Genomic DNA, 23,500 nt, shown 5'->3' with positions numbered 1-23,500 from the left:
TAGGTGGGTGGGTAGGTAGGTAGGTGAGAGAGGAAGGTAGGTAGGTAGGTAGGTAGGTAGGTAGGTAGGTAGGTAGGTAGGTAGGTAGGTAGGTAGGTAGGTAGGTAGGTAGGTAGGTGAGAGAGGAAGGTAGGTAGGTAGGTAGGTAGGTAGGTAGGTAGGTAGGTAGGTAGGTAGGTAGGTAGGTAGGTAGGTAGGTAGGTAGGTAGGTAGGTAGGTAGGTAGGTAGGTGAGAGAGGTAGGTAGGTAGGTAGGTAGGTAGAGAGGTAGGTAGGTAGGTAGGTAGGTAGGTAGGTAGGTAGAAAAGGTCCTATGGCACACACACACACACACTGCTTAAGTAGGCGGTGTTTCCTGGGTGTAAGTGTGATTAAAAGCGGTGTCATTGCAGTGTAGAAACTGGAGCTTTGCCAGATGTTGGAGTTGACTTCTGACCCCCCGTAGATCAGGACAGGGTCTGCCGGGACCCTCTAATGGACGTCTGCAGATTAGAGCCTGGTGTGCTGTGGGAACACATTAAAACTCATCAGCTACATTGGGGCTTAACATGGCCCAACACCAAGCCAGCTTACTTACTGGGCTAAAATATCTGAGTGTCTCGAGGCACACGGACGCATTGGGCCCAGAACAGGAAGCATGTGAGACAAGAAGGGGCGAAATGTGCAGGGGTGAAGAGCAGAACACTGCTTCCAGACTCTGAAGGGGTTCAAGTGCAACTGGTTGTTTACTGAGTGTGTTTGTGAGCTTTGCTTAAGGTGCTGACTGACAATAATAATAACTAGACTATAAAATGCTGTAGGCTGTGCAAATGTGTAGTTGAATTTAGCTGAAAATACAGAAAAAGTGGAATATGTTATTAGTTGAATGGTGTCTGTAGCTGCTTTTAGCTACAGACACAAAGTAAGTCGTGTGTTGCTGAACTTAGCGGAGAAATGCAGAAAAGTGGAATGGTTTTTTAAAAAATGGTTAAAGCTCAAACTGCACTGACTTTGTTGGAGAACTGGAAAGTGAAAGGTTAAACTGGAAGAGTAGGACACATAGTGGTGAAGCTTAATATTTAAAATATATTTGTATCAGTCAATGTATTGAACATGTCAGAAACAAAACCACGATTCTAATAATAATTATAACAAAAAGAAGCAAAAAAGAAATACAAATAAATACATTCTCAAATAGTCACTTTAAACACGGGCAAGCAGAAGCTTTAAAAAGGTTTCTGGTCCTACCTACGCTTCTACCCCCTCTAGCGTACGTCCACACAGCAGCTTTAGACGAATCTTCCACTGCTTCCACCGCTTCTCTGCACATTGACTTTGAATGGGGGTGACGTCACTTTGCCTCGCTTTTCGCCGAACTGCATTGTGGGGGAGCGAAGCGAAGATTTCCAGGATTTCCAGGATTCAAAAGTTGAGCAATGTTCAACTTTTGAAGCTGAGCTGGAAGCGTCAGCCAATCAAATCACGTTTATGCAAATCTGACAGTAGAAGCGCTAGCCAATCAAACCGCGTGTAAGCAGGGAGAACCAGACGGCAGTTCATTTCCTCATATTCCAAACGAGAAATTACGGTAGCAAATCACCCGGTTCTTTACGACCAGAACTAACTGGATACAAACCGGAGGAACCAGGCATGGAGGGAGGTGGCAGAGACAGTGGGTGAAACTGGTAGGGTTTCGCCTGTTTGGGGAGTTTATATATATATATATATATATATATATATATATATATATATATATATATATTGCTCTCATAAAATCCCCGGGGTTTTTTGCTTTGTATGTCGGGGGCGGGAGATTCATGTGATTGGTTGTTGGTCGCATTGCTCGCAAAAAATCCCCAAGCTTTCAGACACGCCCAGCTCCAAGATTTTCAAGATTTTTGAAAAGTTGCTGTGTGGACGTACCGTAAGTCCCTCACAGTCTTTCAGTCCCGCCTCAAAACCCATCTTTTCAACTCTGTCTACCCATAAGCCCCCCCCCCTCTCAATCAACTTCCTCTTGTTTGCCTTTTTATTTTTTACTTACTTGTTTGCCTGTCCTTGTTTGTCTACCCTCCCTCATACTGTAAAGCGTCTTTGAGTTGTGAAAAGCGCTATATAAATAAAATGCATTATTATTATTATTTGAGTGATGTGGTGAGGGCGGAAGAGTCTCTCTTTAATGTTTTTTAATCTTTATCTCTCTCCAGAGCCTATGCATGACAACGGCACTCAGACAATCAAGGCTGAAGTTGTTGAACCCATTGTTGAGGCGCAGGAGACGTGCCGAGAAGAAGCCAACACCAGCTCCAGCTACTCCCCCTCACCCAGAACAGTGTACACCTGCAACGATGGGAAGGTACGTCTCACTGGGCTGAGGGGCATTCTTCCTTTAGCTGGCTTTTCTTGTTTCCCTTAAGCTGTCTGGTCTTGTCCAGTTCTGAGCAAAATGAACAAACAAATCCTCTTGAACAAGTCTTTTGACTGTATTATATGTACAGGGTAAGCCTGCTTTTCATAGCAAACAACAAAAGAAGCAAATGGTAAGGTAATATTTGAGTAGTGTTGACTCATACGTGATGACAGATGCATCGAAGATAAGTTTCATGGGACGGACGGGCAGCACTAGCAGTTACAAGCATTACTACAATGGAGAAACTGACGCTACATCATGCAGAAAATAACTATTTTTCTTAGCGGATGCATGTCATTTAAAATAAATAATAGCCTACTACATTTTCTAAATCTATAAAAGCATTTTAATTAATATTGGGAATCATATCGTTACTTTGTTGAGAATGTGGTGCGTTCACACCGGAGTACTTTTCCCGTTTAGTTCCGATAGTGCCTGGAATTTTGCGTTCACACCAAAAAGAGAACTTAGTTCCGAGAACTTTTACCCCCATTGTTATGAGAGGTGGGACTTTCCTGGGGAGAAAAAAGTACCAATTTCTGATTGGCTGGGCGGATTGCAAACCACGCCCCGTAAAACTCTGAAAAGTTTTTTGAAGCCGCCATTGTATTTGCTGGCATTAGCATTATTAGCATTAGCATTAGCCCCGCGCACCAACGCAGAGAGACTAACTTATGGCAACACAAAAGAAAACATGGGAGTGGTGGAGATGAGGAGGTGTCGGCGTTCTAGCGATTTACTCGGAAGGCTTCAGTAGAAGCTGCTGGGAGTCAATCAATCAGACTTTATTTTTGGGACCTTCCATACACAAAGATAACAGAAAGTCATTCACAAACCAAAAGCAAAATAAACCCCCCCTCTCCCAGGTCATAGACAGGGCATACAGTACGATGAAAGAAAACACTTGATATTGACAGAGGTGAATGAGAGTCAGTACCAGGTCTATCACCAGCTGGGTTGACACGTACGAGGAATTTGACTTGGTGTCGTTACAGGTTACTTGTTGGACGCTTTTATCCAAAGCGACTTACATACTCAATACTGTGGACAATCCCCACAGGAGCACTTTGGGGTGAAGTGCCTCAGGGACACAACGACATGCTGACTGCAGTGGGGTTTGAACCTGTGACCCCCTGATCCCAACACCTATCGTGGTGCGTACATACAATTAAAACACAGATAGAAAACTATTTGCAGTATTTACATTGAAATAGAATCTAATGAAATATTATGACCGAAAGAACGAGATCGCGGATACAAGCGGCCGAGATGGGTTTTCTCCGCAGGGTGGCTGGTGTCTCCCTTAGGGATAAGGTGAGAAGTTCGGTCATCAGGGAGGGACTCGGAGTTGAGCCGCTCCTCCTTCGCGTCGAAAGGAGCCAGTTGAGGTGGTTCGGGCACCTAGTAAGGATGCCACCTGGGCGCCTCCCTAGGGAGGTGTTCCAGGCACGTCCAGCTGGGAAGAGACCAAGGGGTAGACCTAGGACCAGGTGGAGGGATTATATCTCTTCGCTGGCCTGGGAGCGCCTTGGGATCCCCCAGTCAGAGCTGGTTGATGAGGGGAAAGGAACGTTTGGGGCTCTCTGCTGGAACTGATACCCCCGCGACCCGACCACGGATAATGGAGAAGATGGATGGATGGAAATATGTGCAGTAAAAAAAAAACACAGGAGTGAATAAAACTAACACTTTTTATTCATCTGGTCGAATGTCAAACTACACATAGAGACGTTCACCCCTAACTCACCGAATATCCCGCCACCCTCTCCCCCGTCGTTCACAAACCAAAAACAAGCGCAATAAACAAAAACAAACACTGCTAACCCCTCTCCCAGGTCATAAACGGAGCATACGACTATTTGATGAATAAAAACACTTTATATTGACAGAAGTAGATAAGAGTGAATACAACAGGAATAAACACCTGTGTCTGGTCGAATATCAAACTACACATAGGGACTTTCACCCTCAATTCACCGAATATCCCGCCACCCTCTCAGCCCTGATTTGACTTCCCTTCCCTCCCTTGTATCCCTCCCCTCTCGTCCGTGGGAAGTGTTTCCTGATTTGTAGGAAATGCTGTGTTTCCTCTTAACTCCCATGAACCTGGCAACCTGCCGTCAGAGTCGATCAGTCCTTTAGCCGGTAAACAAGGCTGAGAAGATTATTGTTGTTCCTGCAAGCTCAGCCAGCATCATCAGTGTTTATTAGCCTGTTAGGGTTCTTTACTCCCCCTCCACCCTCACCCCTTCTCCCGCGCTGTAACTCACCCAGCGTCCTGTCTCTGATGATGGGGGTACTACAAGCTCTTGGGCCTGAAGCCACTTCAAGCGTGAAGAACACTTGCAAATTAGAAGTGTCCTACATCAGGGACCCCATATTAATTATTTGCACGAGAGGAATTTAAAGTGAGTGACAGGTTAGCCCCAGTGAGAGAGGAGAGGAGGGGAAGGGAGGGACAACAGGAAGAAGGATAAGGAAGGAGGGAGATAAACGAGAGCAGAGGGGGGATGAAAACAATCTTGTCTAACTTAAGGGCAGTAAAGGGCTTGTCTGCTGGCCCGGAGCCTAAAGCACATTAGCTGCACGGGGAAAAGCCTTTTGGATGCCGGCCTAAAGACTTAACAGTGATAAGAGAGTGGAGAAGAGAAAGTCACATATGCCCCCCCTCGTGATGCATTAGCTCACCTAGAAGAGCAGGGCAGTCGTCTAGATAGGCGGGAAATCAGCTTGACTTACGCAACGTGCGCTGGAAGTGTGTATGGAGATAATCCAGGCCTGAGCTTATGTATCCTGGTTAGTGAAAGTGGTGCTTCTTAGGATTTGTCATTTGGTCTCAATAGGAGCTGCCTTGAGAAACCTATGATCTGGTTTAACATTTAGCTTTTCAGAATCAGAATCAGGTTTATCACCAGGTCGGAGGAATTGACTTGGTGTCGTGGTGCAAAAAACTAAAAAACAACACAGATGGAAAACTATTTTAACCCTCTAATAAGAATAAAAATAAGAACAATTATTTTCCAACTAAATGGAGCATTGGTGACACAAACGTCCCAGAGCAGAAGGAGGGTCATCATGATAGTGTTTTATTGAGTTTAACAATACACAGCACATTTGTTTTTGTCCAGTAAAGTCTAGATAGGCGGGAAATCGGCTTGTCTTAGTTATTGTTGGAAGGCTTTGTTGAACAGATGAGTTTTCAGGGTAGATTTGAAGATGTTCAGAGAAGGGGCGTTACGGATTTCAGCAGGAGGGAGTTCCAGAGGGGGGGGGGGGCAGCGACACTGACGGCACGGTCCCCGAAGGTGCGGAGGCGTGAATGGGGAATGGAGAGCAGGTCGGAGTCTGAGGATGGAAGGGTGCGAGACGGGGGGTGGAGGAGATCTGTGAGGGACTGAGGGCATGGAGGGACTTGTAGGTGACGAGGCGGAGTTTGTAGGTGATGCAGGACTTGACCAGGAGCCAGTGGAGGTTGGAGAGAGTGGGGGGTGATGTGCTGCCAGCGCTTGGTGCGTGTGAGGAGGACCCTGGCAGCTGAGTTCTGGATGAACTGGAGCCTGTCCAGGGTTTTGCTGGGAACCCCGGACAGGAGTCTGTTAAGCTTTGTTTGTTTGTGTTGTTTTTTAAGAAATTACTAGAACAATTTTTAAGTCGAAAGCTTCTAAAGGTTGTGTAACAGTTGGGTAATACGCCTTTCACTCTGAGCCCTTTTTTATTTAATAAATAGTTATGATGAACTATATTATAGGTGTTGTAAGGCCCTTTGTATTCCTTCCTGCCTTTCACACTAGGCTGCTCGATTATGGCAACAATCATAATCTTGATTATTTGGGTCAATAATTGATATCACGATTATTAAAAACGAATATCCATTTACTTTGAAAACATACATTTATTGGAAAAAAAGGTGTAGTATGTTTTTAACAGTTGATTACCCTGAACTTTAAGTATAATTCAATTAGAAAACTAATTAAAAAAAGAATATATATATCTTTTTAATAAATTTAAAAAAAAAAGAATAATCGTTTTATTTCGATTATGTTGTTTTCATAATCCTTGCAAGCCAACATCGTAATTGCGAATTAAAATACAATTAATTGAGCAGCCCTATTTCACTCTGAACCCTTTTTTATTAAAGAAATAGTTATGATAAACTATATTATAGGTGTTGTAAGGTCATTTGTATTAATGAAACAAAAATCTAATTGAGGGCACTGTTAACACTGAAATTGAACTGAAATGAATATTAAACATTTAACACAGTCATTTATTCAACAGGCACTATACTACACAATAAAGTCTCTCAACAGTTAGGTGTGTTTTTTTATTCAGAGCATCCACAACCCTCCGTAATTTAATTTGGATTTAACAGAACAGTGTTGTCATCGAAGCTGAACACAATTTAATGTAAAAGTAATTTAAAGGATGTCATTTTATCATACAATAACTGTTTGTGCTATCGTGACAGGCGCCTTGGGAACTAGCATTTGTTTTCCCCTTGGATGAGACAGACATATTTCTTAGTACTGTCTGAATCTTGCATGTGTTGCAGAGTAAAGCAATGAGGGCTGAAAAGTGTGGTTTTAAAACTGAAATGGTAAAAGCCAGAACGTATTAATAATATGAATCTTTATTTGCATAGCACCTTTCATACAATAAGTGCAGTTCAAAGTGCTTCACATAGACATCTCACAGAAAACTCACATCACACAGAATACAGATGCCAGTACAAGGCAAGGTAAGTTTATTTATATAGCACTTTTCAACACAAGGCAATTCAAAGTGCTTTACAAAAATGAAAGACATTAAGAAAAAGACATTTAAAATCAGTCATTAAAAAGAAAAGCTAATAAAATAAACATTAAAAGAAAAAGTACATGGATAAAAGTTACAGTGCAGTCTAAGATGTGAATAGTTCAATTAAAAGCAGCGGCAAAAAGAAAAGTCTTCAGCCTGGATTTCAAAGTAGTCAGAGTTGCAGCGGACCTGCAGGTTTCTGGGAGTTCCAGATGTTTGGAGCATAATAACTGAACGCTGCTTCTCCATGTTTAGTTCTGACTCTGGGGACAGAAAGCTGACCAGTCCCTGAAGACCTGAGAGATCTGGATGCTTCATCATTTAGCAGGAGGTCAGAAATGTATTTTAGGCCTAAACCATTCAGTGCTTTATAAACCAGCAGCAGTATTTAGAAATGTATTCTTTGACACACAGGAAGCCAGTGTAAAGACTTCAGTAAAAGACATACAAACAAAGCATAGAGTAAAAAACACATTTCGATTAAAGGTACAACGATGTCACAATCAGGTGACAGGTTCAAATGCATTGAGAAAGTGCAGGAGTCCTAAAAGGCTACTTGTACAAATGTGTACAAAAGACTTCCCTGATGTCTGCAGGTATTTTGTTGCATAGCTTTGGGGCAGAGTTAATGAAAGCTGCGTGAATTATTTTTATCGCTGTTTCTGGGAACTTCTAATAAACCGTCAGCCGCAGAGGATCGCAGTTTTCTTGATGGCTTGTAGCTTACTGAAGCATTAAACCAGTGGTTCCCAAACTTTTTCAGTCCCTTGGGTAATTGGAAATATTTTCAGGACCCCCCCCAACCCGGTTCCCATCTATATTGGTAGGATTAATTGTATATTGTTGTAAAACATTACATGTTCTCTGCTAATAATAAGAAGATCCAACTATCATTTTATATTGTATTATGGATTACACATGAACAAAAGTGCTTGTAAGATACTGTGAATTAATTTGGCCTAATTAAAACTGGTTGGCCTTCTTCCCGGAGTAGATTTTTAAATTCAAATTTCTTTAAGGAAAATATATGAATGAACTACTATTTCTACTGCAGGTTGCAAACGATCACATCACTTTACCATTCCTATTCCACACTCGCTCATCAATGACTTGTGTGTGCTTGCTTTCCCTCGCAGGTCTTCTCAAAGCGGGGCTGTTGTTTTGAGACTGCCCCTCAGTTCATTCTCAATGTTCAGCTTTGATCTGTATTTGGTTTTGATGGCAGCAACAGCAGAAAAGCCTCTCACACAAGTAACAAGTAACGAGAGCAAGACTGAGGTCATCTTTTTTAGACTCCAGCCTCTTCTGTTGACATTCTGGGTCCTCTTAAAACAAACATCCTCCCCTCTGTCATGAATCTTGGAGTGACTTTTACAAACACTTTTAAATTCGACAAGCAGGTCAGCAGCGTAGTGAAATCCTGCTTTTTTAAATTAAGAGTATTGGCCAAAACCAAAATTATTTTTTATCTTTTAAAGACCTGGAGAGGGTTATCAACGCCTTTGTGACCTCGAGACTCGATTATTGCAACGCTCTATACGTGGGTATGGACCAGGCCTCAATTAAACGCCTGCAGCTAGTGCAGAACGCAGCGGCACGTCTCCTGACTGGCCACAAAAAGCGTGACTACATCACCCCAATTCTGGCCTCACTACACTGGCTTCCAATTCTGTTCCGAATTGATTTTTAAATCCTTTTATTTGTTTTTAAAGCACTAAATGGGCTCCGGCCTATATAGCTGAACTCCTCCAGCGCTACACCCCAGCCAGAGCGTTAAGGTCTGCTGACCAGCTGCTACTGGTAGTGCCTAAAACCAGGCTAAAAACCAGAGGGCACCGAGCCTTCGCGGCGGCTGGCCCTAGGCTCTGGAACACTCTGCCCCTCCATGTGAGGTCGGCCCAGACCCTAGGGGTTTTTAAATCTAAACTAAAAACTCACTTCTTCACCCTGGCCTTCTAATCAGAGCAGAGCACGACTCATGACACTTCCCTGTGTTCGATTTTTATATTTGATGTTGTAATTTATTGTCTTCTGTTTACATCGGTAGGAATGTGTTATTTATTATCTGCATGTGCAGCACTTTGGCCCGACCGAAAATCGTTTTTAAATGTGCTATAGAAATTTGATTTTATTTGAAGTAATGTTGCAAAAGGCAGCATTATGCCCACAGCTCTCTGACCAATGAGATATTTTCGAGCAGTGTTTGTTTACAATTGAATAATAATAATAATACATTTGATTTATATAGCACACTTTAAAAACAACGTCATCTCTCAAAGTGCTTCCCAAAGCTAAAAGGAGAAAATAATAAAATCTTCCCGCGGCCCCCTTGCAGTACCTCCGCGACCCACCAGGGCCCCACAGTTTGGAAACCACTGCATTAGACCGTTTTGAATCAGCCCTCAGCGAATTCTGAAAGTATAATGAAATACGGCCCACAAATGAAACTTGTGCTTGTCTTGTATTGTACTTCTTAAATATATATGTAAACATATATTACACAGTAGTATTCATGTGTTAAGAAGCCCACTTTGTGAATGAATTCAGTCAATTACATTTGAAAACATTTCCTAACAAATCTAACTTGATAAGAAAAAAGCCCAATGACTTATTTGTATAACAAGCGTGAAATATACCCTTCATATTTCCCCTTACTATAATCAATCTGAAGCTTCTGTTTTAAGGAATGAGCTGCCAACAAAATAAATGAAATCTGTTTGGGAAATAATTGTCCTAGACTCCTAGATATGACGTGCAGGACCAACTCTGACGTCTGCTATCTCCTTTAAGGAGATAGGCTGCTTCAGCCATAATGTTGTTGTTCCCATTCTATGACCGGGCAACCCTAGGTCACAGATGGTTTATTGTTGTGGGTACACTGGGACCAGAGGTCGCGTTAACCGAATATTTTCCGTCTATGACCGATTTTATTTTAACAATGACGGAAAAATCTGAAAGCATACCGTCATTTTGACGGATTAGAACAAACTCGGAACAGCGCCAAAGTTTCCCCGCAGCGAGGTTCCGGTGTTAAGCATGCCTGCCAAAAAGGAAATGATACCGTTTCCAACTTTGCCGTACAAATCATTGAAATGTCTGTGAGTTTTGGCTTTACGCTGTGCGCACTCCCGCGAGGTGCAGTGGGCATGCATAACACGGCGCTAACAGTTCACAAGCGTGCGCCCCGCCCCCCGTTGACAGTTCACGACTGTGCTGCCCCCCCCCCAGAGTGTAAAGGCCGACGGGTAATACTGAATTTTGACGGACATTTTACGATCCTGTCCGTCAAAATGACGGGCAGTGAAAAAGTCTAGCGCAACCTCTGACTGGGACACTTCCTTCTCGGTGTTTGTGGACTCCAAGGTGTGAAATCTTCAAGGCCATAAGTGTCAGACGCAAGTAACTCAGTGTTCCCACTGTTTAGGCTATCTTCTCAAATATGTTGATTACTCTCTGCGAAACCAGTTAACGGCTAACGAGAGAGAGGCGCGCCAGAATTGACGTGGCAACTCTCCCGTGCAGTCAGAACCTCTGGCTCTTGGACTTGTGATGTGAATTCTCCGGCCGAAGCTCCATATAAACCATCAGTGTTTGACATCACAGAAGTTTCCCTTACAGAACCCTCTGGAGAGCTGTGATGTAGGCATAATTGATTTTTACTGACTTTTAACTGAACTTATGAGGCGATAATCCTCTCCTCTAGTGAGCGGCCCAGCCCTTCGTATATTTTTCTGTATGTGGCCCTCGGTGAAAAGAGTTTGGACCCCCCTGCATTAGACCTTTTAAATCGTCTGGCACTGTGCAGACGGCACTCACAGCAGAATGTGGTTGCACATGTTTTTAAAGGTGGTGTTCTCTGCAGGTACACCTTGGCGGAGGGATCTGGGTGGAGGAGGAGAAGTGGCACCAGCTGCAGCGCACCCAGGGAGACTCCAAGTTCACAAAGAACCTGGCAGTCATGATCTGGGGAACAGAGACCCTGAAGAACCGCAGCGTCACGGGAGTGGCCACGAAGAAGAAGAAAGACGCGCTACCCAAACCCCCGCTGTCCCCGAGCAAACTGAAGATCGTCAGAGGTAAGAGACAGGCTTTAGAGATGGCAAAAGTACACACATCCTTTACTCAGGTAGAAGTACAGATACCCTTTACTCAAGTAGAAGTACACACATCCTTTACTCAAGTAGAAGTACAGACATCCTTTACTCAAGTAGAAGTACAGATACTCGTGTTTAAAAATACTCTGGTGAAAGTAGAAGTACTGACTAAACTTCTTTACTCAAGTCAAAGTAAAGAGGCTTTGAAATGTACTTCAGTAAAAAGTACCCATAACTAGCAGCTGCTTTAAAGAGTACCTGACCTCCCTTTATATCAATAGAACAATAATGTCATTGTTAGCTGATGAATGTTTCCATGCTGAACAACGGCAACATGACAACGTTTCCATTGGTCCCTCTTCTTTAGAGAAGACCAGGAAATGATGGATACACGGATTGTGTTCAAATCAATAGGCACGCAATGACTCTAAAGAATAATTGTCAAGTCCTTCAGGGTTTTGGCCTGTATCAGTGATTTAGCCTGACTTGAGAGGCTGGAGGGCAACAGAGGACACTTGGACAACTTGAATTTTGTTCTTTTGTCTTTATTTATTTAAGACGGCTCCAAGAATTCATCAGGTTGAAAACCTTCAAAGTACAAACAAAAGTTAGCACACATGCTACACAAATTACACACATTTTGCAGGCCTCTCTGCATTCTCAATAATAATAATAGCAACACAAACCATGTTTTAATTAAAAGGATAACTTGTTATTTTAAAACCACATCATTAACTTAAATGAATTAATAAGAGTGTTTCTCTCCTTGGAGACAAGCGCCAGAGAAAACCTCATCTGAACACCTGCGCTGTCTAAATGACACAGCAAACAAACGGAGCACAGGCAGACCGCGCTGCGTAACAAGCAGTCGATTGCGCAACAGCACTCTCGCAAAGTGAGGCAACAGATCAAGTACATAAACACAATAAACACAATAAACACCGGAGACACATACCAACGGCGTCTCCGGAGCCTCACACACTCTGTCGCCTGGTTCTCCCTCCGTGGCTTTGGGAACAAGAGACCGGCCATCACAAACTACGCCCCTTATGTTGCCGTGTTACCGGAAGCGGCATTCATATTTTTTCAATACAGCTCGCTTATAAAAGGTAGCCTTGGTCCAAAATAAAACGAATACCCTCTCTTGGTATTGAACAATACTTATGACTCTAAATAATAATGATCACGCACCAAACACACATTCAAACTAAAGGAACCAGCCTGTTTGGAAAATGAGAGAAGTAGAAAGTACAGGTATTTGTGTTCAAAATGTAAGAAGTAGAAAGTACAGGTATTTGTGTTCAAAATGTAAGAAGTAGAAAGTACAGGTATTTGGGTTCACCATGTAAGAAGTAGAAAGTACAGGTATTTGAGTTCAACATGTGAGAAGTAGAAAGTACAGGTATTTGAGTTCAACATGTAAGAAGTAGAAAGTACAGGTATTTGGGTTCACCATGTAAGAAGTAGAAAGTACAGGTATTTGTGTTCAAAATGTAAGAAGTAGAAAGTACAGGTATTTGGGTTCAACATGTAAGAAGTAGAAAGTACAGGTATTTGTGTTCAACATGTAAGAAGTAGAAAGTACAGGTATTTGAGTTCAACATGTAAGAAGTAGAAAGTACAGGTATTTGAGTTCAACATGTAAGAAGTAGAAAGTACAGGTATTTGTGTTCAACATGTAAGAAGTAGAAAGTACAGGTATTTGAGTTCAACATGTAAGAAGTAGAAAGTACAGGTATTTGTGTTCAACATGTAAGAAGTAGAAAGTACAGGTATTTGTGTTCAACATGTAAGAAGTAGAAAGTACAGGTATTTGTGTTCAACATGTAAGAAGTAGAAAGTACAGGTATTTGTGTTCAACATGTAAGAAGTAGAAAGTACAGGTATTTGTGTTCAACATGTGAGAAGCAGAAAGTACAGGTATTTGAGTTCAACATGTAAGAAGTAGAAAGTACAGGTATTTGAGTTCAACATGTAAGAAGTAGAAAGTACAGGTATTTGTGTTCAACATGTAAGAAGTAGAAAGTACAGGTATTTGTGTTCAACATGTAAGAAGTAGAAAGTACAGGTATTTGTGTTCAACATGTAAGAAGTAGAAAGTACAGGTATTTGTGTTCAACATGTAAGAAGTAGAAAGTACAGGTATTTGAGTTCAACATGTAAGAAGTAGAAAGTACAGGTATTTGTGTTCAACATGTAAGAAGTAGAAAGTACAGGTATTTGGGTTCACCATGTAAGAAGTAGAAAGTACAGGTATTTGAGTTCAACATGTAAGAAGTAGAAAGTACAGGTATTTGGGTTCACCATGTAAGAAGTAGAAAGTACAGGTATTTGAGTTCAACATGTAAGAAGTAGAAAGTACAGGTATTTGTGTTCAAAATGTAATAAGTAGAAAGTACAGGTATTTGGGTTCACCATGTAAGAAGTAGAAAGTACAGGTATTTGTGTTCAACATGTGAGAAGTAGAAAGTACAGGTATTTGTGTTCAACATGTGAGAAGTAGAAAGTACAGGTATTTGTGTTCAACATGTAAGAAGTAGAAAGTACAGGTATTTGAGTTCAACATGTAAGAAGTAGAAAGTACAGGTATTTGAGTTCAACATGTAAGAAGTAGAAAGTACAGGTATTTGAGTTCAACATGTAAGAAGTAGAAAGTACAGGTATTTGTGTTCAACATGTGAGAAGTAGAAAGTACAGGTATTTGGGTTCAACATGTAAGAAGTAGAAAGTACAGGTATTTGTGTTCAACATGTAAGAAGTAGAAAGTACAGGTATTTGAGTTCAACATGTAAGAAGTAGAAAGTACAGGTATTTGGGTTCAACATGTAAGAAGTAGAAAGTAAAAAGTGGTCAGAAAAATAAGTAGTGGAGTAAAGTACTGATACCAGAAACAGGTGCTTAAGTACAGCAACAAAGTACTTGTACTCTTCTACTTCCCACCTCCGCCTGGCTTTACACTAAAACAGGAGATCAATCTCTGCTCTGAGGAATTCTTAGCAAGCTGAGACAAGTCGGAAAACTTCAGGAACAGAAACATGATTCCCTTTTTTCAGACAGCCTTTAAGTCATGGAGTTATATTTGTTAGATACTAGTACGGCTGCACAATTTGGGAACAATAACTAATTGTGATTATTTTGACAATTGAATTATCATCGAAAAATATATTAAAATGTTCGTTTATTAAATCAGTTAGATTTTTTGTAGGAGGATATTTGCTGAATAAGGATTTCTTATTGAGTTTATAGGATACTGAATAAGCCTGAACGTCTCTGTAGCACCACGATATTAAATATAAAATTATATTTGAATCTGTTTTAAAACCAAATTTAGCTCTAACTGAGATTTGGATTTTACACGATATACAATTTTTTGTAATTTTTCGCTTTTAATCTGTAATTAATTTTGTGTTTTATATTTTAAGTGTGTTTTTTAAATTAAGTTTTTATGAATTTGACTAAAATGCATTATTATTAATTTTAATAATATTTGGATTCATTGAAATCAGACAGAAAGAATGTTATCCTTTATTTTGGAGTCACAAAGTATGTATATTATATTGTAACTGCACACAAATTCACACAAATATACAACAAAAAAACCCATAAAAGATGATGTTTAACTCTCACTGGCTCCTCCCACAGAGTGTCTCTACGACCGAGTGTCTCAAGAGACCGCCGACAGTGCGGAGATCACGCAACGATTGTCCAAAGTGAACAAATACATTTGTGAAAAGATCATGGACATCAACAAGTCCATCAAGAACGAGGAGCGGCGGGAGTCCAAGCTGCTCATCAGACAGACTGTGAAGGTGGAGAGCTTCACCTACGACGGGATGTAGGGGGATGTCACACTTTCAGGAGATATTTTTATTTCACACGTTGGATTAGTCGTTATGAAACGTTAAAAGAAACCCCTTCAAAGCGCCCAGGTTTCAGACAGCTTTACCCCGCAGCGAGAGGTGTGTTGGATCTGAGTGTTTTATAAGCTTTACAGTGGGACTGGTACCGAGACATGGTTCATTATCGTGTGCATTTGTGTCAAACGGAGAGATTAGATGTAACTGTTAAATTGATTTATTGTTCTGTGTCAGAACATAGCTTTGAGTCCTTTAAACTTTTAAAAAGTAAGAGGTTTATTTCCCTGGATATAGTATATGTGATGCTATGAAGATGATGATGCTAGCATGCGTTAGAACTTGTGGATATTTTGGTGACTACTGACGGGATGCTGTTGGTACTTCCTGCATACAATGGGCCATCAGGGTCTCAAATGCACAAGTCTTAATTGAAAACAGCCATATTGTATTTTGCAACGGAGATTCTGTTGCTCTAAGAGATTAATTATAAGTGTGTGCGCCCCTCAGCTGTAGGTCCGTTTATTAAAAAGACGACTTGCAGAGATTAGATGATAGTATCAGTCTATATTAGTTTTTTTACGTTTTAGGGTTTTGCAATCAATGAGGAAGGTTTGGGTGGGATGTTGTTGTGTTAATCTCACGAGTCACTTTGAGACGATTTGACTGTTTAATGAGTTGTAGCGGTACAGGCACGCTGATGCCTAGAAAAGGCCTTAAATGGATTTGGCAATCACCGGGGGCTGATATGCCTCTGGGTTTTCTAGTAAGCTGTGATTGTAAATGTATAGCTGAAGCGACGAAGCTTCACCTGCACTTTGCTGTGAGAATGTGAGAGGTGGCTGGCTACTAGGTACTATTCACTGTGCGATTCACACCGTTAGTTACGTGCTGCCTCCCCTCTTTAGTTAAAGGTCACCTATTATGCAAAATCCACTTCTTCTACATCAATATGTGTCCCCTCTGTGTAAAGAGACTCTGGACGTTTCAGGAACAAAGTTTCTCTGTAGATGTTTGGGTTGTGTAACCGTTAGCCAATCAGCAACCAAGGTTGCCCCCCCCCCCCACCTTATCACCTGAATCTCCTCCTAGAGCACCATTGTGTTCTTTGTAACCAAACCTCTCTCAGAGGGGCTCCTTATTTTCAGACAGAGAATCAGCCCTTTTGAAACAGGGCTGAAACAGAGGGGATTATGGGATGATCTGTTTGGTGTTTCAGCCAATCAGAGACAGGCTTTGGATATATCTGAGACCTGTGATATATTGATGAGAACCAGTATGACAGGGGACCTTTAAAGGAGAGGGGGCACGGCTCAGCTCATAGTGACGTGGAAGCAGTGTTAGCTGAGGGTAAAGCTGTCTGAAGGACTATCTGAAGGCTTGGTGAACCCCATAATAACCCTTCTCTCTTTTTATAGCCAGGCCACTGGGGAACAAAGTTAAGGTCGCTCCAGTGACAGTTTCCGTCAGAACTTTGAAAATGTCCTCGTATTTTCTTCTTTCCTCTCTCCACTTGTTTTTATTGTTTGGATCCAAAATGGTTTGTGTGGCCGTCTGCAGGCTGGAACTAAACGCTGCAGATTGAAATCTCAACTGTGACCCATCTGTAGCTAACTGTGAATCTGCTGCAGCGCTGCCCATCAAGCCTTCTCCTCCTCTACTCGACACTCTCCTTCCGTTTATTTCCGTCTATCATGTTGTCTGTCTCTGTTTTGGTTTTGTTCAAGATCAGCCTTTTTGTTAAGCTACCTTTTTGTTCCGGAGGTATTTTAGTGTACATATTCTATTTTTTAAACATGGATATTTCAGTTTCTAATCATCTTACATATTGTAGTTTTTAAGGTTCTGGTCATGTGTTGGTTTCTCTGATTGATGTTGTTATTCCATGTTACCTGATGTTTCTTTTTTATATATATTTTTCCATATGAATTGTTGGCTTTAAGCTTGATGTTGTATCCAAATGTAGATCGGTAGGAATCTACGAACAAATGAAAAATATATATCTTAGCCAAAGTGATCTCTGTGGCACAAGAGAGACAAAGCTTCCCTTAAACAGAGTCCAATATGTAATTATCCTCATCAATGATCTGCCACAGATGGATGAGAACTGATATGGTTCAACCATTGTACTCAATTGAGATTCAGTAGTTAGATCTTACATTGAATGCACTTTAAACTTTTGGGCAATTTCTCCAATCTTAAAGAAATGTACTTTCCTTTTTCTAAATATCTCTATAGATAAAGCCCAGCAATCATTGTATTATCATAAAGCACCTTAGAGCATTTTGGTTTTATTGTTTTGATGGCAAGATGGGATTCAGATATAACCCCGATATACCAATGCTTCAAAACAAAAAGTAATTATACGACTTCTTCTCAATATTTAGTTACTGGAAGACTTAGTCGGGGTGTTAAGAAAACTAGATTTCTACAAGTCAAACTGTGTTGAAACTTGATTTTTTAAAACCCCATCACGGCCTCGTGAACAAAAAATGGCTTTCTCGACAAAATTGACAAGCTACAGTCAAAGATATTAACCTCTGAAATGTGCAAGCTGACTGGAATGTGTGCTTTAACTTAATGTGTGAAGATGCTGGTGTTGCATAGATATGACTTGTATAGAGATAATTGTGTATTTTTTACAAATGAGTGGTGATTGTAAGCCAAAGTATTGAATGCTGAGATCAAGCTAAAGAAGGGGGGGGGTGCTGACGGAGGAATCAGCAACGGTTTGCACAAAAGATGTCCCATGCCAAGGTGATGGAGCCGAGTGAATCTTAAGACACCAAATTGGTGACATTATTTTTTTTTGTTCCTAAAAAAAACAACCCTTTCTTATTTGTGTTCCCTGTACAAAGCAACATGTGAGGTTTATGTGCGCTTGCGTGTATTTGAAATACATGCGGTTTAAAAGAAAATATTTCTGCTGTGCAACGCAACCATGCTGAAACTCTGACACGTTGTGTTGTGTTTGTGTTTCTTTGTTGTTTGATGCCAAAAGGGGGTGCGGTTTAAACATAATGCTTTAAGATGGAGCATTAATAGAGCTCTGAAATGCTAACTTCTGTTCAAAGGCTGGTTTCCTGGAGCGCGATTAAGCCCTAATCCTTTAACTAAAACCATCTTTCGTGGATGAAAGCCGTATTGGACGTACTGTGTGTTTTAACCCAGATTTGGCTTAATCTGTGATGGCAAGGCCAATCTCTAGCACTTGCAGAGGAGCAGTTTGGGTTGTAGCAGCACATTTAGTAACGTACACCAGTACACAACCTGGCACAGAGTTGAATTGATGATTTAGGCTCTGAGACACACATCACCTTCCAGTACTCTCACTGTCACACTCAAGTAGCGGTAGGATAGGAGACGTAACCTCTCTGGCTCTGATCCTCTTCCTGTGCCACCTCTCGTTCCTTACTCTCCTGTCATTTATACGGACTGGATTTTAAATGTAGTATCAAGATAATCGCGAAATCCTGTCCTCATCTCTTGGCTTATGTTGTGAACGCTTGTCAAAGCTTCAGAAGCTTTATGTCGCTTTCTAAATCGAGCGGGGCGAAAATAAACTTCACTGTGTGAGACTAGATAAACGGTGTGATTTAGCAGTTTTCACAACTAAGTACACAAAACACATTACCGTCTGAGCCTCAGATACAATGTCAAACTTACTTTAAAAGGAGTACACACATTGTCAGGCCTATATTTTTCTTAAGGTAACTTTGTATACAATCCACAAACCGGTTCTACTTCATCTAACTTCACCGTCCTACCTCATTGTTACTCTGGTGTTTGTTTGTCAGTGACTGTAAAACTTTTTGTGGATATTAAAAAATAAAATAGGAATAGCTATACCTGGTTACTCTCAACATGTACAGCATATAAAACACCTCAGTACACAATATCATTCTTAGGAGAAATCAGTTTTATTACCTGCTTTAAGATGCTGCTGAAGGGTGTCTGCGTGACGGGTCGTCTCCGAATATATATCTTTGCTGTGTCGTGCAGTTGATCAGTGGTTGTGTTCTGTCTGTATTGCATTCTGAGATTTGTACTGGTTGACGGTGCTACCAGCAAACAGTTCAAAATCTGATCTGTCTATCGGACCTCAAATTGTGCTGTTTTTATCCTCATACGGCTATGTTTTATTCAGGTGTGTCAACCGCTACTATCGCCCTCAGCTAATCAAATTCAAAGCCAAAATATTTCGCTAAATGATAACCCTCGCTTTTACTGTATCGACTATATGCTATCCATCCAAATATTGTAGATAGTGAGTATATCCTCAGCTGAGAGTTTCAGAAGTACCTCAGAACTTGCTGGTTTTCAATGGATGCATCTGCTTCTAGCACCTACCAATACTACATTGTTGTATTTTCAGAAATATGCATTTTTACTGGTTAGTTCAGGTTTCACTATACATAGGACACATGATTATTAGATTACCGACCAATACATTTGAAAGGATACCACTGTTCACTGGTTGTTTGCCAGGTTGTCATTAAAGGAAATCTCAGTTGCAGTAGAAGAAGTCCTCAGAAAAACCTCGATCTGTTTGAGTCAATGTGAAGTTTTTACAGAAACTGGATTCCATTGGTAGTTCGACTAGGGTTAGAAAACAGAAATAATGCACAAACTACAGCCCCGTCTTGTTAAAAAAGTTGTTGAATATGTGTTAAAACATCAATGAGAGTCTTCATGGAGAGTTTTTGGGGAGTTCCAGCATCTTACCTTGAGTATTATTGGTTATTTTGAGTAAACAACTGTATCTTTTTGACTCTTTCTGATGTACAATCAACCATAGTGTTGCAATTAGTCCATGATTGGCTTACTAAAATAAAATAAAATGCATTATATTGTATATGTTACCCTGTGCAGCGACACCAATGGAATCCTTTCTGCGCCAAAGTGTTGGGGTTGCTCTACCTGTCCGTATGTATATATGTGTTTTTCTTTCTTCTTTTTTTGTTTTACGTTGACCATGTCTGCGAACATGTAATGTGCTGGGCAACTCCTCTCTACTGTGAGCTAGTGTGTGTTCAAAATACAAACCCTGTTGGTTTTCATGGAAGCACTTAAGCCATTCATTGGACTGTTTCATAAAAGGTTCAATTCTCAGCTTTGCTCTGATCCAGGGAATTCGACCCAGAGAGTTTTGTGTGTAATTGAATTCCTATGCAGGTGTTCGTAAATCACCTGGTACCACAACTGGAGAGCGTTCACACCTCTGAATGTGTCTGGGATTGAATCACATGGGACAATGGCGACATGACAAATCTATACTGAACTATTACTCACATGTTCACACTCGTGGAGTTGAATGAAACTGAGCTTTACAGGGCTGCTTGGGTTTAAACCTGTCTGTAGTGTAACTGCATTAGTAGGGGGTTGATTGCAATGATCATTAGGGAAATACAGGGTTATTACTGTATGGAGTATTTCCAGTTGGTATGATAATGTGAAAAGAATTTCCAGACTGTTGCAGTAAACTCTCCCTCCCAGAGGCAAACCCTGCATTTACAGAAGACGGTAGAGATGTACACGTCTTTGCTAAACCGGCCACACCTCTGCTATGCGAGCAACTCTGACGCTTAGCATCCTGTTCTGTGTTTTTCTCTTGCTGCATTCAGGAACACCTGTTTAATGTAAAACAGAAATAAATCCAGACTTTTATTCTATCAGCACAAACCTCTTGTCTTTTTTGTCTCGTGTTCTTTTCCTCGAGGAATAAAGAGTCATGTTGGAAACTCAAAGATTAAACACAATATTCATGTTTGTTGGTTCATTTCTTTTTGCAAGAGTTCAGTGCCATGATTGCTCTGGGGAAGAAACTGTCTTTGAGTCTGTTTGTCTTTGCTTTTATACATCTGTAGCATATACAAATACTGTATGTAACACTGTTTTGATACCTCTTCCTCCTCCATACTATATTTGTGCTGTGTTGTTGTTGCTGTGTGTAAAAAAAAAAGGCTAAGAAGTTGAACTTTGTGAACCTACTGGACTAAATAATATCCATTTCACAGACTTTTCTTTTACATATATGTTTTAAAATTGGGTATTTTATGAACTGAAAACACTGTGAAAGGATAGAGTCCCCGAGATTTGACAACACCATGTGATAGTGACCTGTCAATCACATCCCACCCTAAATCATATGCTGCTTTTCTACATAGGATCATAAATCACAAAGTTGTGTCATTTTCTCATAGACGTCTATAGAATCTGATTTAAGTTGCAGTCAGAGAAGTCGTCCCCTGCTCAATATAAAAAAACAAAACGGATTTAAGGCACTTCGTTTCAATTTCAGACCGAACATTTAGGGCTTGGTCTGTACAGTAATCATGAAGCTACTGCCATTAGCCAGTAAGTGTAGCTTAACATGAAGAAAATAAAGGGAAATGGCCAATTTGTACCAGGGAAAATAATACAGCTCCTTTACAGCTTGCATGTCGTTTGTTAAGCCCGCGCCACACTGTCCCGAAATTGACACCCGATAAAGGAAATAGTGTTGTCCCGATACCAATATTTTGGTTCCGATACCAAGTCAAGAATTGCGATTCCGATTCTGTTTCGAAAAAAAGGGAAACAGCCTTAAATGTAATTATTGTGCTTTATTTCACACCGGAATCATAACCATAACACAAACCTTTAAACAATGAGAACAATAAATAAAATAAATGACAAGAATTCGTATTAAATAAAAATAAGCATCATCTCAAACTACTTTTTTGTCAAAATAGATTTGTATATTAAACAACAGAAATGACATTCAACACAATGAGGTCTCCGACAAAAAATAGAACATAACCTCACTGTCAGAGATATCGCTCAAATACTTCCAAATTTCGCTTCTGGCGTCTTTGTTGTCAACAAGCCGAGGCGCAGCGGCAGCTGCACTCCCACTTGCAGCCATGCTTCTCGTTTTCTCACATGTTCTGGCAGCTAGCGCGTGCACGAGAGAGGGGAGGGACTTAGAGCGTGCTTGAGAGGGGAGGGACTTAGAGCGTGCTTGAGAGGGGAGGCACTTAGAGCGTGCTTGAGAGGGGAGGCACTTAGAGCGTGCTTGAGAGGGGAGGCACTTAGAGCGTGCTTGAGAGGGGAGGGACTTAGAGCGTGCTTGAGAGGGCAGGGACTTAGAGCGTGCTTGAGAGGGGAGGGACTTAGAGCGTGCTTGAGAGGGGAGGGACTTAGAGCGTGCTTGAGAGGGGAGGCACTTAGAGCGTGCTTGAGAGGGGAGGGACTTAGAGCGTGCTTGAGAGGGGAGGGACTTAGAGCGTGCTTGAGAGGGCAGGGACTTAGAGCGTGCTTGAGAGGGGAGGCACTTAGAGCGTGCTTGAGAGGGGAGGCACTTAGAACGTGCTTGAGAGGGGAGGCACTTAGAGCGTGCTTGAGAGGGGAGGCACTTAGAGCGTGCTTGAGAGGGGAGGGACTGCAGGCACGGCTGCAGTGAAGGGAGTGGAAGCAGAGCGCTGAACACACACGGCTCTTATTAAAACGGCGCTTTCTCACCAGAGTACTTTTCCCTGTCATTCTTAAAGTACCGATACTAATGAAACGGAGGAATCGTAACGTTTTTAACGGCAGGGTATCGCGATACCTTTCAAGTATCGGTACACCGTGCAACACTAAAAGGAAATGTTCAAATTCGGCTCTGATCGTAGCAACATCGGGCCATTTGTGAGGGCATCGCCATCTTATGACCGCCGGTGGAGTTTCTCAGGCTCCGGCAGCAACTTCGTAAGGCACTCGTGAGGGCATCTTGTCAAATCGTGTCATCTTCGTGTTATCATCGGTGCATTCGCCCTCACTCTGATCGGGGCGAATGCCCGATGGCACTGATGATAACAAGATGCCCTCACGATGGCCTTACGAAGGGCACAATTGACACACAAATTCAACACGAAAATTAACCTTCGCAAGGTCTTTCGTAAATTTGTTGGCATGCCAAAGATTTTGCCACCGCTCACGAAGTTGCTGCCGGAGCCTGAGAAACTCCACGGGCGGTCATACGAAGGCTTAAGATGCCCTCACGAATGGCCCGATGTTGCTACGATCACAGCCGAATTTGAACATTTCCATTATCGTGTGTCCATCGGGTTTTTTATTAAACACAATCATGTAGACATATTATGTAAATCAGTGGTTCTCAACTGGTGGGTCGCGGACCCGTTTCGAGTGGGTCGCAGATGTGTGAGGGAAGAAAAAATAAATATGTTTTGTGGAAAAAACTTTTATTTTGAATGCCCGATTTTCTAACGCTGTGCATGCAGTCGGCGTTGGACTGGAAGTACCGGAGACCATAAGCGGTTTTGAAAACTTCTGTAACATCTTTGCTGATATTTTTTCGAGTCTTCTGGCCAATCAGAATCAAGA

General features: G+C 41.4%; 1 protein-coding gene across 4 annotated transcripts in view; it reads left to right on the top strand.

Moving 5' to 3' along the window:
* Positions 1-20,805, top strand: part of bend5 (BEN domain containing 5) — a 30,189-nt gene extending 9,384 nt beyond the window's left edge. For all 4 annotated transcript variants that reach the window (XM_034201721.1, XM_034201720.1, XM_034201723.1 and 1 more), the window contains 3 exons: positions 2,186-2,334; positions 11,048-11,261; positions 14,922-20,805. In XM_034201721.1, the coding sequence (XP_034057612.1) occupies positions 2,186-2,334; positions 11,048-11,261; positions 14,922-15,118 (560 nt within the window). In that variant the 3' untranslated portion in view covers positions 15,119-20,805. The remainder of the gene's footprint in view (positions 1-2,185; positions 2,335-11,047; positions 11,262-14,921) is intronic.
* The last annotated feature ends 2,695 nt before the right edge of the window (positions 20,806-23,500 follow it).

The sequence above is a fragment of the Gymnodraco acuticeps genome, unplaced genomic scaffold (assembly GCF_902827175.1).
Source record: "Gymnodraco acuticeps unplaced genomic scaffold, fGymAcu1.1, whole genome shotgun sequence".
Classification (NCBI taxonomy): domain Eukaryota; kingdom Metazoa; phylum Chordata; class Actinopteri; order Perciformes; family Bathydraconidae; genus Gymnodraco; species Gymnodraco acuticeps.
Note: the sequence above shows the minus strand (reverse complement) of the source record. Positions and strands in the feature narration are given on the sequence as shown.